This window comes from Panulirus ornatus, chromosome 16 (genome assembly GCF_036320965.1).
Source record: "Panulirus ornatus isolate Po-2019 chromosome 16, ASM3632096v1, whole genome shotgun sequence".
NCBI classification, from domain to species: Eukaryota; Metazoa; Arthropoda; class Malacostraca; order Decapoda; family Palinuridae; genus Panulirus; species Panulirus ornatus.
The window spans coordinates 31,785,219-31,803,033 of record NC_092239.1 but is presented as its reverse complement, the minus strand read 5'-3'; the positions used below and the strand labels follow the sequence as shown (position 1 = coordinate 31,803,033).

The following is a 17,815-nucleotide window of genomic DNA, read 5'->3' as shown; positions in this document are numbered from 1 at the left end:
ATAATAATCACTTCAGGCAGTCGATAATTGACACATACTTGGGGTTATGTGTTTCTAGACAGTGACATTAAAAATACTGGTGCTGGAAGTTCGATAGATCAAAGATTGTAAAGATGCAACTGTTGTAGGAGCATGGCTGGCCAGGTAGTACGGTAGTTGAGAGGTTGAGAGATAAGGAGTTAAGTGTATTGCATCAAGATGTTGTGGCAACAGAGGAAATACATGAGGAAGAGATGTGTGGACGATAAAAGGATCATGTAAAGGATAAAAGAAAGACATAGTTAAATGGGACTGTGTGAGAGGGATGCATAAAGAAATCAGAGATGTGGCAGTGTTTGATGCAACAGATATCAGTAACGAGGGTAAGAGACAAGCAAGCAAACGATAGAAATGAGCAAACAACGAAGAAAGCGGAAGATATCGCAAGAAGTAGTAAAAAGATGATAACCAAAGAGATAAGGAAACGAGCTGGGTAACTTATATAATGCAAGTAAACGAAAGAATGAAAAAGATGGGGTAAGGAATGGGGAACTGAGGGAGGAGAAAATCAGCGATGTTTGTGGTGGTGGTGGTGGAGTGTTATCGAAGTCAGTGGACGTGTTCAGGAAATGGAATGAATATTCTGAGGAGCTATTGACTGTTTAAGATACTGGAGGAACTGGAATATCTGTATCGGATCTACGGGGAAATAGACTAGGCGGTGGATGTTTACGTCGAGTATGGGAAGGTATTGTGAGAGAAAGTGAAGCACAGTCAGAGGTATGAAGTCCTACCAAGTTACTTCAGATAACTCTTGTTCTGCATGTTGATCAATGCGTCGAGAATGAATGTAAACACTACTGCATAGCGTTATTTTTTTTAATTAACTTGAATTTTTTGTAAAGAAAGTCTAGGCTTTAGGGTGTCAGGGGGCTTTCGATTGAGGTGTTCCCTCCTCTACTCTCGTCTAAAAGATGTAAATTTAAGAATAAAAAAGAATGCGACCGACAGATAAAGAGGTTCACAGGGTTACATAGGCAAGCTGGTGTCTCACTGATGAAAGTAATGGGACATAAAACTGCTTTCATATGCGTTGTAGTGTTTGAAAAAAACCACATTTTACCTGTTATTATTGATGGAAGTAAAGCTTCAGTGTGAAATGGTACCGAGACAGAGAGAACATGCCGTCGTCAGGATTGAATGCGTAGCTCTGGGAAGTGGGGTAAAGTCTTGTGGATTGAATGGGATAAGAAGTGAGGATAATGGTACAGGAAAAGAGGAGATGGTTGGCGAAAAGATGAGAGTTTCTGGAGCGATCTGGACGGGGTGGTAGCAGATGCACGTCCCACCGCCAAGTTTAACAACTTTCACAGCCGAGCGGACGCTCGAGGAAGGAAGAACACGAAGGAAAGACAAAGAGAGAGACAGATGTGCAGCCTGGGGAAAATAGGGGAAAGAAATGTTGGTAGGAGAGCGATACCGAGTGTGCTCTCTCTCTCTCTCTCTCTCTCTCTCTCTCTCTCTCTCTCTCTCTCTCTCTCTCTCTCTCTCTCTCTCTCTCTCCTATGTTTCTTGCCTTATGATCCCGGGGAATTCTTTCCAAATCGGATAATCTGACAAGTCTTTAGAAAGATAAACTTCGTGGGCTGACCTGATGCGCGCGCAGCTCAGCGTACGGAACAGTCTGTCTTAATACGTTGGGAAAGTTTGTTATGGATTCGAGTTTTAGACAGAGAAGGTTACTTCCGTGAGGCATTGTTCCCCGGAGCTGTGTTTTTTTTTTTTTTAAATCGTTTTAGAAATTATCTCGAAAACTGAGACTTGGAAGAGAAAAGACTCAAGACGAAACACAAGTATGATATGGAACAGTCGACATACGTTTCTGTATTCAGCAATTTATTATCTTCTTAAACTTTCCAAGTACTTGTTTAATCACAGTTCCTCTAGGAGTGTCCTACCTGAAATCACACATATTATTTTAATCTTTATCTTTTGATACTAATTCTTATTTATATAGATATTATTTGGATACCATATTCCTGCTTATATATCATGATAACTGGTTCTCAGTGTTGCTGTGAATATGCAAGGTGGGTAATGGTGAGTTTCAGTGTGTTAGTGATGCTAATTTGACGACATGGTCCTGAATGTAGTGTTATGAATATAGCGTTCCACTTAAATTCCCAGGAAATTGAAACATTCTCTATATTTTAGTTGGCTTGATGGTGGTAGAAAGTGTCTGTGTAACAGTGTTGATGATCTTTCTCGTTCGTTCATTAGACCCTCCGTCTGTCTGTCTGTCTGTCTTTATGTCTGTCTGTCTGTCTGTCTGTCTCTCTCTCTCTCTCTCTCTCTCTCTCTCTCTCTCTCTCTCTCTCTCTCTCTCTCTCTCTCTCTCTCTCTCTTCATCAGTCTGTGAGTTGGCCCCTCCCCCTCATTCAGCTCACTTAGTGTTCTGTTTGAGTTAAGAGTTCTGCACAATGGCTCCAGATCCTCGCTTCCTTTTTTTTCTCTCTTTGTGGGAGAGAATTTATGAAAGAAGTTTTTGTGCTCGTGAGGTGTTGTGCAGGGAGTCTGCCTTTTCTGTAATTAGCAGGAACACATGGAGAGTGAGGGAATTTCTCTCAGTTCGTAAAACATCCAAGGAAGTGCCAGAGTTATGAGTCTTTTGATTGCGGAGACCAACAGGAACGCCAGAAACACCTTTGAGCAGGCTTGGGATATACGACATGAGATCAGAAACTTTGACACGAGGTTATAAGTGGGAATACAAAGGCATTCATACTGCAACAAAACCTCTGGGTCTTTTCGAGGCTGTTTGTTGTAATGGAAGATACCAGAAGCTCATGGATTAGTGTGGTAAGAATAGTAAAAGGCACATGCGCAGCACATAGCATTTTAAGATAAGAGAGCCAGAAAGAAAGGAACGTTTTACACCAATGTAGGGAAACTCGTTACCACAAAAAGGACAACAGAATACTGGAATAAGCTCCGAGCTGATGGTGTGAGTGCCATCACAACATAATCAATGTGAGGATGTCTTGAGAATGATTTCGTAGCGAGCGTTATTTTGGTCGGTATTCAGCAAGTGCGTTGGCAAGGCATCATTATACAGAAGTTCCTTCAGCTGCTAACATCGTCAAAGGACCATAAAGGACCATACGTCTTCACAGGACCAACAAAGACCTCAAGATGCTTTGAATAGATGCAGCTCCAGACCAGAAGATATATGTGTGAAGTTGAACATAGACGAGTGTAAAATGAGGAGGGTTATTGGACAGAAGAAAGGTCATGAGCTCTGAGTAAGAGAAGAAAAGTTGGAAAACATTTTTGACTTCAACGGATTTGTAGAAAACCCCAACACTGATGCTTAATGATGTTTACGTACGTATAATAGAGTTACGTCTTTTCCCCACTAATTACCAAAAGACTGAGATATTTCAAGGAAGAGTGAAGGAAATTATGCATCTGATAATATTATATCCAGTGTTTCCGTGCGGCTCTGGGGCGTGGAAACCCATAAAGAAGAATAAGCAGCAGGAAGGAGAGAGAGAGAGCTAAGAAGGAGAGAAATGGTCAGAACTGAGATTATGAGAGACAATCTGAAGGTGGCGCCACTCGTGGCTTATCGAGGCAGCAGATGACTTCGATGGTTCCGTCACGTGAAGAAAACAGACGAGGGACGATTCCTTAAAAGACTCGTTAGTGGAGTCCAGGTAGAGGAGAACCTGCAGGTAGAGGGAGGATGTGTTGGAGAGCGAGAGTTGTGAGAACAGAGCAGCGGAGAACCTTACGCTAGTACTGTCTTGGGCGAAGACCTGTCTGGAAATACTGTAGAGAGGAGTTGAGAACATGTATACGACGTAGAGCAAGGGGGGGGGGGGGGGCACTGGCGTAACAGGATGCATATGAGGGGATATAATGGTCTTCTGTTGCTCTCTCTCTCTCTCTCTCTCTCTCTCTCTCTCTCTCTCTCTCTCTCTCTCTCTCTCTCTCTCTCTCTCTCTCTCTCTCTCTCTCTCTCAAAACCTATATTCGTCTGTTTTTATCTGTGTCTCTGAATCTACATCTTTCTTATGCCTAATTCTGACTATGGTAATCTAAATAATGATGATACATAATCAGTAATTGCTAGAGGTATGATAACTGTAATAATTCTAGCTTTACACTGATGATCATAAACATGTATAGTAAATGATAAATCTTTCAATTCCATTATATTTTTCATTATCTATTCTATTCATTTCGAATTTTTTTACATGAAATTTTAATGGAATGTTCACAGAACCTAAATAGATCAGTTATTGCAATTATTCTGGGTATAATAAATTATTTAAAGGCACAAAATGAGATCCCTCATCTATTGATTACATGAGGAAAACTCATTAACTTGCTGTTCGTTGGTTAGTTGTTCGGCCCTCAATGGCTTGTCTCATTTAATCAAACCCTCATCTTTATGCTTTCGAAAGCTGCCTCATCTGTGTGACTATACAATACCCTTAAGCCCTTCGGTATGATAGCCTGGCCTCTGACCTGACTCCTAAGGGTCAGGTCAGAGGCCACGCGAATCGACTACGGATCACGCTAAAGCTGGCAAGCGCGCAGAGCTTAGCGAGGCTATCGTGAACTACTCTTAGTCTGACACAACTGACATATATAGTACAATGCTGAGCCGAGTCATGGCTGCTGGCGGGCTCTCAGTACCTGACCGACATTCTGAGCATAGCAAAGCTACCGTCAAAATGCCCGCCAGGTGTGTGTAATTAAGCGGAGACCGTCTCCCTCCTGGCAGGGTGCACTCTTGTTTTTCATCGTCCTGGCATGCAAAATTGACGACATAATTAAAATTAATGTTCCAAACTCGCGAAGACTTGGATTAGTTTGAAAAATAATTTAGGCCAATTTATCCAATTGCCTTCTTAGCTTTATATGTGTTTTTTTCTATATACAACCCGCTACAGTGAGAGAAAAAATCTATATACTAAAGGTGAAGGTAGATCACAAGTGTTGCAGAAGAGGTTCTCTGTGACAGTCATGCCAGGAAGATGAGGTTTGGTGATTATTAAGTCTAACGTCGATTAATTGAGAAAAAAAAAATAGTTTCAGCAAGAGTTAGATGTCTGGCAAATGACCCGTTAATGAGATTCACTCATGTAATCATTACATGAGGGATTTAATTTGTTTCCTGCTTGTAAATGAGTAATTATATTGGGAATAATTGCAATTACTGGTCGCTACATTTGGGATGGTTGCAGGTATTAAGCAGTGTATTTGGAATTCATGGAATTATCACTTATCATATATATGCGATATACTTAGTCATCATCCTTTAAAACCAAGAATTATCGGTATCATATTGTAACGATAATTGATTATTCATTATACCTCGAAAGTATGTGAATATTGGACGTATAATGATTATTGATGTGAGCCAGTCTGGCCTGGTGATCAGCCTCAGTGTTGTTGATCGTCAGATGGATCGCTGGATATATTAGTTGCCAGCGATGATCAGCGTTTCATTGCTGGTTCACGCCAGCTGCGGTGGGAGGCATTAGCGAGGCTGACGTTCCATAAGCTTTTGCGACAGAGCCAGAGAAAGGACGGCACCGGGGATGGACGGAGGGTGTCGCAGGATGGATGCTGGGGGGTGTTTGTAGACTCTTTTGCGGAATGTAACTGATGCTACCCTGCCCTAGGTAAACTGGAGTGAGATTGGTTTGGTAAGGTTCCACCTTTTGGAGACCGGACTTAAAAGCAGGAATATTTTTAATGTTAACTTCAGGGACGTTCTGTGCTGGATCTGAAGATTTTATAAGGTCCGTAATGAAGAGTTCTTGGAAGTGTTGACTGGAGGGACCCAGTCTGGAGGAGCTGAAGACTCTGGAGAGTTTTGTTGGCGGGATCCTGGAAGTTTAATGGAGGAAAGGATTTATAGGAGATGAAGAGGTTCGAAGCGTTTATTGAAGGGTTACTGGGAAGGCGATGGTCAGGAGCAAGTCTGGGAAATGGGTAGAGATCGCAAGGTAATAGATCTTGAGGCTCAGCCATAGATGAATCGAGCCAAGATGACCAGGTCCAGTGTATCTGTCTTCAAGATAGTCAGGTCCAGAAATATCAGTATTCTAGATAAACAGGTCTCGTTTTACCACCGGTCTATATGAATAGGTCCCATTTTATCTAAATTCTCTTCCACTAGGTCTGATATCAAGAACAGTCTGTATAACATGGTTTCGTGTTATCATTGTGATCAACAGCCTACATGACCAGGTTGCATTTTATCCGTAGCATCATCCTGGCTAGGAAGTCAACATCATCTCAGAAGGAAGCCGATTTCATCCTAATTACGAGGGATATAAGTACCGTCCTCGCTAGGATGATAGCGAGAAATATCCTTAGTGAAGAAGACAGCCTGCGATCATCCTAGATAGAGAGAAGTAGCGACATCTTGGCAAAAATAATCATCTTAAAGGCAAGCCAGCATACGACCATCATCATACGAGCTAAGGAGATAGCCAGTAGCCTATATCATCCTATGCTAGAAGGCTCGGTATCATCCTAGCTAAGGAACAAGCCTGTAGTCTGTATCATCCTATGTAAGAAAGCTATCTGTGTTTCTATACATCGAAGCTAGTTATACCGTCAGCCCGCTATCCGACAGGGGCAAGGCTGTCTGCATCACTTCATAAAGTCACCAGTGTTGGATGACACACCTACTTTATCACCCTCGCTAACGAGACATCCTGCCTACAGTCTGTAGGATCCTTCCTGGAGGAAGAACAGGAAGGCCTCTTGAACCTGCTGAAAGAGGAGCAGGGAGTCCTCTGAAGGAGGGGCTCTCAAACTTGCAAAAGGTGAGCCTGTGGAACCCGCTGAAGAAGGACAAGCATCCGCCTTTGGGACCTGCTAAGAGGAGGAGAGGAGAAGGTGGTCCCGGGACCTACTGAAGCAGTGCCATCCAGACCTGCTGCAGGAGGGGACGAAGGGCCTGCGAGACTCACCTACGACCCGCAGCGGGAGGGACTGGGAGGAGGCGTGGCCCTGTTTGTGGGTCGCTGTGCACGTGTAGTCTCCTTCGTCGGCGCTACGGCTGACCTGAGAGATCACCAGCTCTCCGTCAGCTGACACACGTTGACGACGGTTGATGGGCAGCGATCGACCACCTGCGGGCAAGGTCACAGGTGGTTACTGCGTGACGGTTACAAGCACAGGTGGTGCTTAGGGCAAAGTGAGTGGAATTATAAGGTGTTAGACATGGAACAGGTGGCACAGGGGGTGAGGCACGGTGATTGAAAGTGAAACGAGGATGCAGGGAGTAAACCAGGTGGTATAGGGAGTGCAACAAGTGGTGGAGGGGTGGAAACAAAGGTGCAGAATGAGGCAACAGACGGTGGTGATTTACAGCGAGGCAACAGGTGGTGCAGGGTCAGGAAACAGGTGGCTCAAGCTGAGGCAACAGGTGGTACAGGGTCAGGCAACACATGGTACAGAGCGAGGCAACAGGTGGTGCAGGGTGAGGCAACAGGTGGTACAGGGTGAGGCAACACATGGTACAGAGCGAGGCAGCAGGTGGTACAGGGTGAGGCAACACATGGTACAGAGCGAGGCAACAGGTGGTACAGGCTGAGGCAACAGGTGGTACAGGTTGAGGCTACAGGAGGTACAGGTTAAGGCAATAGGTGGTTCAGTGTGAGGCAGCAAGTAGTATAAAGAGAACAGATGGTAGAGAGTGAGGAAACAGGTGATTCAATGTGAAACAACAGATGGTTCAGGGTGAGGCAACAGTTGGTGTAGGTAGTTTGGAGGAAACAGGTGGTGCAGAGAAGAAAAAGGTGACACACGAGAGGTCAGCTGGTACTGTATAGTTTTACTATTGTAGGGAGAAACGACAGATGGTGCAGGGAGAGTCAGATGGTGTAGGGAGAGTCAGATGGTGTAGGGAGAGTAAGATGGCGCAGACAGTGGCTCCGTAATTGATGCAGCAGCGAGGTCTTGGTGAAGAAAAGTTATGTATAGAGAGAATATTGCACATTCCACATTGTTGTAGAATTATTTTCGGATATATATATATATATATATATATATATATATATATATATATATATATATATATATATATATATATATATATATAAAGGGGTGACGGGATCATAGTGGGTCATGGTAGGGGAGGGGTCAGGTTGGAGTCATGGTAGGGGAGGGGTCAGGTAGGGGAGGGGTCATTTCCCCCGGCTTACATAATAAGATTTAAGCCAAGGTAATCTGGCCCGGGATCATACAATATTAAATTAACCTTCTTCCTCTGCATCCTCATCATCTAAATCCTCTCTCTCTCTCTCTCTCTCTCTCTCTCTCTCTCTCTCTCTCTCTCTCTCTCTCTCTCTCTCTCTCTCTCTCTCTCACACACACACACACACACACACACACACACACACACACACAACACAACACAAATTCTAAACAACGTTAGCATTTACCAAGATAAATGTCTGCACAACAAAGAATTTATTTGTTTCTTGAATGGTCTGTAATATTCTGTATTTGATTGATTGTTGTCCTTGCGTTAGTTCTGTACGTGTCTGTGGCTGTGAGTTGTTTATGTGTACACATAAGCCCGTGGCAGTGGTGATTGTTGTAGTTGTACTCGAACTTTGCTCATGTGTCCAATTATCGACCTGCGTTAGTTAATCAAAAGAGAGGATGGATGAATAGCTAGGGTGGTCGTGAGCCAGCTGCCCTGTCTGGCAATCGAACATGTGCCTGTGTGTGTATATGTGTTTGTTTGTTTGTGTGTGTGTGTGTGTGTGTGTGTGTGTGTGTGTGTGTGTGGGGTGTTCTCACCCTTGGACCAGGTGATGGAGGTGATGGGGTAGCCAGCAACGGGGCACTTCACACGGAAGGTCTCTCCTGCCACAGCCGACATGGGCCCCATAGCTCGCACGTGCGGCCGACCTGCGGAGGAAACACGTGTTACAAGTTGACCTGGAGAAGCAAACGTGTAGTTAGCGTGACCTGGTAGATAGAGCACGACGGTACGACCCTTGTCCCTGGCATTTCTCATGTTGTTTAAGGGTCATGCCAAAACGCAGGGCATCGTGTACAAGGTCTGTACTGCCGTGAAGGGTCGTACTGTTGTGTTTGAGGATCGAACTTACGTGACCAACAGACACGTAACCTTTGAACTGACTCTGAATCACAGCTTGTGACCTGTTGTGTGAGCTGACGTCATCCGTTACCTGTGACCTACTCTGATTTTTACCCCCGAGCGAGTATGAGTTATCCCCTGTCCTGTGAGTTATGGGTCGGGTTGAACGTGACACGCTTCTGTGCTCGAAACGATCGTGGAAAATACCTGCTACTGCTTCCCCGAGCTGACGGATGCACACCGAACACGAAACGAATGATGGGATCATTTCACGTCCTGATTCCAGCCGTCAAAGATCCTCTAACAATATTTCAACCCTGATTGGTGGTATCCACGATGATAAACAGTTACTAACGAAACTATTTCCACGATGATAATGATGCCAGAAATCGTAGGTAATTGACCTGTTTTGGTCCTTGACGTGAGGTGACCTACCATAGACGTGGAGGGGAGCCGCGTGCACCACAGATGCAGCGGTGTTGGTGGCTGTGCACGAGTAGCTGCCGCCGTCCTCAACCCTCACGCCGGAGATGTTCACGTGGCTGATGACCTGACCGTGCACGTTGACGTACTGCCCCACCACCAGCCTGTAATGTGGAGGACACCGGGTTAATACACCACCACCAGCCTGTAATGTGGAGGACACGGGGTTAATACAGTACCAGCACCACCAGCCTGTAATGTGGAGGACACCGGGTTAATACAGTACCAGCACCACCAGCCTGTAATGTGGAGGACACCGGGTTAATACACCACCACCAGCCTGTAATGTGGAGGACACCGGGTTAATACAGTACCAGCACCACCAGCCTGTAATGTGGAGGACACCGGGTTAATATACCACCACCAGCCTGTAATGTGGAGGACACGGGGTTAATACACCACCACCAGCCTTTAATGTGGAGGACACGGGGTTAATACACCACCACCAGCCTTTAATGTGGAGGACACGGGGTTAATACAGCACCACCACCACCAGCCTGTAATGTGGAGGAGACGAGGTTGATAAAGTGTCTATATCAAAACTTATCTATATAGCTTTAGTCTCTGGCCATACTTGATTAAGAAAACCTTTATCTATTATTATTATTATTATTATTATTATTATTATTATTATTATTATCATCATTTTTATTATCATTATCATACACACTTTTACAGACATGATCACAATCAGTCTCACAGCAATGCTCTCACCAACACCCACGCGGGCCTCTCCTTCCTGTACAATAACATAAGCAGCATCATAACCCCGCGCCCTAGCCCGTCCACACATATGCTACAACGATGTGCGACACTGTTCACCATACAGGGGTACTGTTATATGACCATGATTCACCTATAATGCACTCCGTCATTACCGTGTGACCACTGTTCTCTACGTGTCCACAAAACCATGTCTGGAAAAGAAGTAAAATTTTTTGGAAATGATTTCCGTCCCTGAGTGATGATATACAGTGCGGTGTGCGTTTCTCTCGGGGGAAATTCCATCTCCGTATTATCCCATAATACTTTCTTTTCTAAGGTTGTCATCCAGCGGCGTGAAGCAGGTTGGGTTATGTGTTTACCAATAAACAGGGGACTATACGCTTGGTATAAATATTCTCTGTTGCTCTGTACTTGTCCGACTGAACTATTTCTCGCTTCATATATCTATAAGAATGTTTTCCATTTGTTTAACTAAATCTTTGTCAGCCTCATTCATATTCCTAGATCGACATCGCCAGCGTAAAGGAACGTATTAACTTGCTATTCTAGGCATGGCCAGGTTTTCCCCCCTCATTGTCGTACTCAACTCATAGAACATAAATGGTGTTCTCGCTGCCGTAGCGACACGTCCAACACAAACACCGATTAAGTAACGCTATGAATATATACATGAAGGACGCAACACCTGCGTATATTGCTATTTGCACCGAGGAGAGAAGATAGTGAGGTCTGATCCTCTGAGGGTTGACGTGTTCGCTAAGGGCAGCAGACTCCTTGTTAAGTATGTATGTAGGGTACGCGTCCTCCTACCGCCCGTGATGTCGGTGTGAATCATGCACGAGCATTGTATGCTGCAGCGGGGTGTGTATGTGTATACCCGCCACTATACACCGAGGAGGAATACACGATAGTGGGTCACAAGGCTTCAGAGGGCGAGGGATGAGCAGTATTCATGCGAGTGTGTTGGGGGTGAGGGGCTGGTTATAACGTGTGTACTGTATTCTTATCTGTGATGCTGATAATAGTGAGGACGGAGCAGTGTGACGTGTCAGGATGTGTGGTACATTGGACGCTGTGACATCCTCTCCACCGTATACTCTGAGCAAGAACTAGTATTTATAAATTATATTTAAACACACACACACACACACACACACACACACACACAAACACACACACACACACACACACAAAACACACACACACACACACACACACACACACACACACACACACACACACACACACACTGTAAACCAAAATAAGTAGATTTCGCAGATGTCATTCTGTTGTTAATCTGAGATAATCTTGTTGAACTTAACGGATTTCTGGCGACAATTACATTTAATTTTGAAGACCATCATCGTATGATTCTGGCTGTTGTGTTGTTCTAGAACATGAAGATTTACTCACGTCTCCCGTCAACGTGTCACGACCCCGGAAAGTTTACTACTAAGAATCAGTGAAACATTTTATAATGTTAATGTGTCCGTGAGTGTATTCATGAGGCCCTCACCACAGCTGAGTGTCTTCTTGTTACTGGCTCAGAGTCTGGCTTTATCCTCAGCAGGGAGGATTCTCATGCAACATAATGAGGGAGACTGGCTCTGAGAGACTTCCGGTGATAATTAAATGCTGGAGCCACAGGTATGAGAGATTCAGGAATTCCACAGTGCGTTTGAAATGGCTGAGCTGTTAGACGGTACATCACAGTTCACGGGTTTGATTCCCGATAATGAACAGGATGTTTCTCACATGATATCTACTGGTATAATCGCTCAATGTGTCCCAGTATGGGCTTCATTAGAGTTCTTTTACACAGTGTCTGCAGGTAATGAGCGTTTAGTCTCCCTCATTCTGATAGCGGTCGGAGGTGAAGAGTTGATTAGAATGGTTTTCCCACCTTCGTATGTGTTGTTAATGAAATAGTTTCTACCATAAGTGTTTCTCATCCAAGTATCTCTTGGTGAGGGACAAGTACTCGAGTGTTTATCACTTATTGTTATCTGCCGGTGAGCTGCAGAACCAGCGTCGAGTTCTTCTTAATGGCATCTATACAGCTAGTTACTGCAATACTCTCGTGCACTGTAAGAAGCTCCGTTTCCCTCATCGGGGACCAGTTGACCAAGTTATTGGGAAATTAGATAATTTCATATATTATTCTGTGTCTGTTCGCCTTTCACTTGCCTTAGCAAGGTAAAATGAAGAACAGACCAGAGGAGAAGAGAACAGAGGAAAAATCTTCACTTGGCTTCTTCTGTTTACACATTTGACCAGCGATAATACAGGATGGGAAGATTACCAGCCTCTCTTAGTTGCCTTCTACGACACGCTGGAGATATTGGGTTGTGTTCCTTCTCATCTTTCACCAGGGATACTTGATCACGAAACCCTGGTCCCGTGACCTCTGAAATTTTGTCTCCCTTCACCTTTAACGATTTGGTCCATTTGACATTAACGAGTAGATCCTTGACCTCTAACAACCTAATCCGTGACCTCTAACGACCAGTGACGCAGGTGTTGGTGCTGTGTGGCATTACCTCCTCCCATAACATTGCCTCAGTCACGACCCATAACATATAAAGGTTACCACACCGTCATCAAGGTGTCCTCACCTTCTCCTGCTACAACACACACACACACACACACACACACACACACACACCCGACCACCATCAGCATCGCCCTTCACCATACGTCATGAACTACGTCTTCCTCGTCCCTGTGTGTCGTTCATGCATTATCTTCCTCTCTCGTCATGTTGCTGTTACTCTAACACTGTGCTTGGCATCCCCCCTCCCCCCCGCCTTTTATCTTTTTACTCTCTCTCTCTCTCTCTCTCTCTCTCTCTCTCTCTCTCTCTCTCTCTCTCTCTCTCTCTCTCTCTCTCATTCATACCTACCTTCCCCGTCCGTTCTTTGTTAACTAACTTGATTCCATCCAATTCATTTATGTCCTCTCTCTCTCTCTCTCTCTCTCTCTCTCTCTCTCTCTCTCTCCTTCCTTCATCCATCCCTTTATTCACGCCAATTCGTTATATCCTACTCCTCTTTTATTCAATTCCTGCATTTTTTTTTCTACCTTCCCTCTGTCTATTCCATTTATCTCCCTCTCCCTTCTCCAAACCATTCCTCTATAATTCCTGTTTTCGCTGTGTTTCCCTCGCTCACTAAAACGAAATTTCACCAACAGTTTCCCCAGTTGTTTTTGTGCATCATTCTCTTGTTGTTGTTGTTGTTGTTAACTTTTACGTCTACATCTGTACTAGAAATGTATATAGGATAATGGAAAATATATATTTATAGGATAGTGACGACATCTCATCATCCCTAAACTACTATCCCACAATATATATATATATATATATATATATATATATATATATATATATATATATATATATATATATATATGGGATAGTGTAAACGTCTGATCGTCCCAAAAAGTGTTATCCCTCAAAATAGCCTCTTGATATGCCTCAGAGATCAGCTTTCAGGGAGGGAATTCGATACCCCATTAGATGGAAGGATCGTCCTCACAAGTCTATATATATATAAATATATATATATATATATATATATATATATATATATATATATATATATATATATATTATATTTATATTTATTATACTTTGTCGCTGTCTCCCGCGTACATCAGTCTGCTTAAAAATATTATTGTTTTTGATAATGTTGTACTTTGGGGATGTGTTGACCGCCAGGTGTTTGACCTTTCTGTCCCCAAGATGTTGATGATGATGATCTCTCTCTCTCTCTCTCTCTCTCTCTCTCTCTCTCTCTCTCTCTCTCTCTCTCTCTCTCTCTCTCTCTCTCTCTCTCTCTTATTTCCCATACCATCACCTGATGATGGACAATCATTCAGTATCTGTCAGATGGGAAGGTCTGCTAGTAACTAGATACAGCAGTGTGATGCACACAGGTTTAGAGCTGAAGAACCTTTTCAGTGCTGGACAGCTGTGTAAATCAACATGTTGTTTACATACTGGCCTTGAACAACATAGCCAGTGTTTACAGTGTAAATCATTCGTGGAATTCGGTTTACGGTCGGAATGATCTAAGTAGATTGAAGGGTTCAGTGAATGATTTGTTTGTCATTGAGCTTATGTGATACTGTTGTGAACAGGTGCACGAAGCTGAGGGTTACACAAGACTGTGTATTCGTGTTAAGGTTACACGAAACTGTACATTCGTGTAAAGGGAATACAAAAACGTATATTTGATGCAGAGGAACACGAAGCTGTGCATTCGTGCAAGAACACAATAACATAATCATGGAGGGAACACAAAATTGTTCTCCTGCAGTGAACACGAAACGTTGTTCAAGCAGGGAACACGAAACGTTGTTCAAGCAGGGAACACGAAACGTTGTTCAAGCAGGGAACACGAAACGTTGTTCAAGCAGGGAACACGAAACGTTGTTCAAGCAGGGAACACGAAACGTTGTTTAAGCAGGGAACACGAAAGTATACATTTCTGCAAGACGCACCAAATTTTTTTTTGCTGGGATCAAAACTCACAAAGTCATGAATATGAACAGTTTACTTGCCTCAAGTTGTGACGTCACAGAAACTTTGCCCATTTTTCGAACACAAAAAAGTGAATATGATTTAAAGAATTATATCAACACGTCAGTATTGTAACCCTTAGCATGATGTGTTCCCATGATAACTTTCATCCAATCACGAAATTACGGTAAAGAAAAATGTGCAGTATGTAAAAATACTAATGATATGATATATTCTGAAAAGTTTTATATAATTGATAATTCCTTTGACTGGCCGCTTGTCATTTTAATGTTGATTGAATGAACTACTTTTCACACATTCCTCTTTAACAGTTTTACCTGCACCAAAGTGATTAAAAGCTAAAGTTGCGGAAAAATCATAAACTGGGATTTCAGATTTGATTGATCTTATACAACTTTATGAAAAAAAAAAAACTGTTGGGAACTTTTCCTCTAAGTGATTACTTAGCTCTTGTTTCTTACCGTGTGTCATTAATGGAGAAAAGGCTCTCTCTCTCTCTCTCTCTCTCTCTCTCTCTCTCTCTCTCTCTCTCTCTCTCTCTCTCTCTCTCTCTCTCTCTCTCTCTCTCTCTCTCCTCACAGTCTCCCACGAAAGAGGCTGATTTGTTAGTAGTTAACGTCTTTGTCTCTTAATAAACGTTTTCCCAGTCTTTATATTCTCTCAGTCAATTAATCTCTCCAACATTCTATCTTCTCAAAGAAAACAATCAAATCATGTGATTCGTAAGACTCACCTTCAGCCGGAGCAGAGATACAGAACGCGTATCTTTATTATCATCATTATCATTTATTATCATTGTCATTTATTGTTTTCATTTATTAGTTCATGACAGGTGTAGCTCATGCTGGCCGCGTGTAGGAACAGACAGTGTGTATTCTGGGGGTCGTCTTGAACAGACTGGATCTAGAAACGTTTGAGAAATATTATGGATAAAGATTTATTTTTAGATTATGTGAGTTACCATGCATCGGGGTAAGGCGAGGGGAACCTCTTTTTGACCATCTGTTACGAAGTTTTGATTATCGAAAACGGTACGACCCTTGAACACGACGGAACGACTCTTGAACACGACGGTCGACCCTTGAACACGACGCAACGACCCTTGAACACGACAGAACGACCCTTGAACACGACAGAACGACCCTTGAACACGACGGTCGATCCTTGGTTATGAATTCTTGACATTTGAACCTCCTCGTTTAAGGTCAAGTGAAGGGACACGTCGTCACATCCAAGCGTCGTGCCGTCGGGCTCAAGGATTATAATGTTGTACTTAAGGGTCGTACCGTCGTGCTCAAGAATCATATCACCATTGTTCGAGGATTATACCGTCGTGTACGACAGATCAAATGATCTGTGTTTCAGTATGCAGTTAACTGACGTATGTAAACAACATTCGAATATTCTCCCTGATCATTTTTCCTTCTGTTTACGTGTCCTTTTTTTTCCCCCCTGTGTTAGTGGGTTATTGTCCCTGTTTTGCCACCAGTCATAGACCACTCCAATCTCTCCAGCAAAGTAAGCACTTCCTTCTGGCTTAACCTCTCCTCTCTCTCGTGTTCACTGTGTTTTCCTGGCGCACACGAGAGGGGAACTGTTCCCACTTCCCTGATATGAACAATCAGACGAGAGTCAGCAGGACCCCTCTGTGATTACTCGGGCAGGTCAATAGCGCAATAGATGAGGAGGAAGTGCAAGTGTTGGGTGGTTCATTTTGTGCAGGTTGACGAGATTACAGGGTTACAGGCCAGCAGGGTGCAGGCTAGCGGGGTAGCAGGGTGCAGGGTGGCAGGATGTCAGGGAATTGGGACCCGATTGGGTTACTCTGGTGTCATCCCATCATAGTGTGGTGTGGCCATGGACCGCGGGGAGGCCCCTGGCACGTATATACGTCACTGGCAGCAGTGCAGTGCAGTGTTGGGACGCGGTTGAGGCCGTGAAGCCTGGGTACATGCCTGGCTGAGGCTGTACCGAACATTCTACTTGTTCTTTAACTTGTTGACACCGGGCGTCCTGCTGAAGATGTTCTGAGAACTGTGTTTCGCTTTCTAGTCGTAAACATATCTGGTGGTCTGATGTATCCAAAAGATTTTCCTATAGTTGAAATTCTTTAGTATGAAGACCTATTTTTTTTTTTACCACACATGTGATTACCATTTGTGATTACTACCTGTGATTTATCATTTGTGATTACTTCTTGTGAGTACCAGTGATTACTATTCATGTGTTACGGGAAGAGATTTTTTTTCTATCCTGGCGTTGCCCAATCTCTCAACTTGTATATAGGTGTCATTACCTTATGTACGCACATACATACACATTCTGTCTCATGTCTGGATTGACCGTGATGTTCATGTGAGACTCGAACCTGGGGCTCCTTTGTACCAGTAGGTCACAATGCTAACCACTGCACCACGGAGACTCGTGTGTGCGTGTGCGTGTGTGGGAATATTTTTCCTTACGTGTTTTCTTCTGCGCACGCGCGCATGCATTAGTCATAGCACGAGAGAGATCTACCAGCAGACAATAGTGGCGTCAGAAGTGGAACAAATAATATAACTGACGGAAAACAATTATTCGCAACATCTAATATTACTCGGGGGAAAAAAATGCTGTTTCCCTTACTGGACAACACGGAGGTAAATTGGGTCGCTCTTATTAACAAATCTAGCAGCATTACTCTCACGCTTGGGCAGCCAGGCAACATTAGCGAGCGTACCAGACGTACAACAACGAACTCCCATTGTTTGGCTCCCGTAGGCTGCACGAATTATTCAGCTCCTGGTTATAGTACGGTACTCTACACTTAGTGTGGGACTACGCAGTATACTTGGAGTTAAAAGCTTTTGCTCACCTCAGAGAAATGATGTAATAGATGGCTTACCGGAGTTAATCATATCTCTCTAGTACAATTATCCTGGAAAGTACTCCGGGCCCGA

General features: G+C 43.7%; 1 protein-coding gene across 6 annotated transcripts in view; it reads right to left on the bottom strand.

The window, feature by feature from the left end:
- Positions 1-17,815, bottom strand: part of LOC139754211 (cell adhesion molecule Dscam2-like) — a 543,290-nt gene that overhangs the window by 50,106 nt on the left and 475,369 nt on the right. For all 6 annotated transcript variants that reach the window (XM_071671457.1, XM_071671454.1, XM_071671455.1 and 3 more), the window contains exons 11-13: positions 9,557-9,708; positions 8,818-8,928; positions 6,978-7,139 (exon numbers count right to left, since the gene is read on the bottom strand). In XM_071671457.1, the coding sequence (XP_071527558.1) occupies positions 6,978-7,139; positions 8,818-8,928; positions 9,557-9,708 (425 nt within the window). The remainder of the gene's footprint in view (positions 1-6,977; positions 7,140-8,817; positions 8,929-9,556; positions 9,709-17,815) is intronic.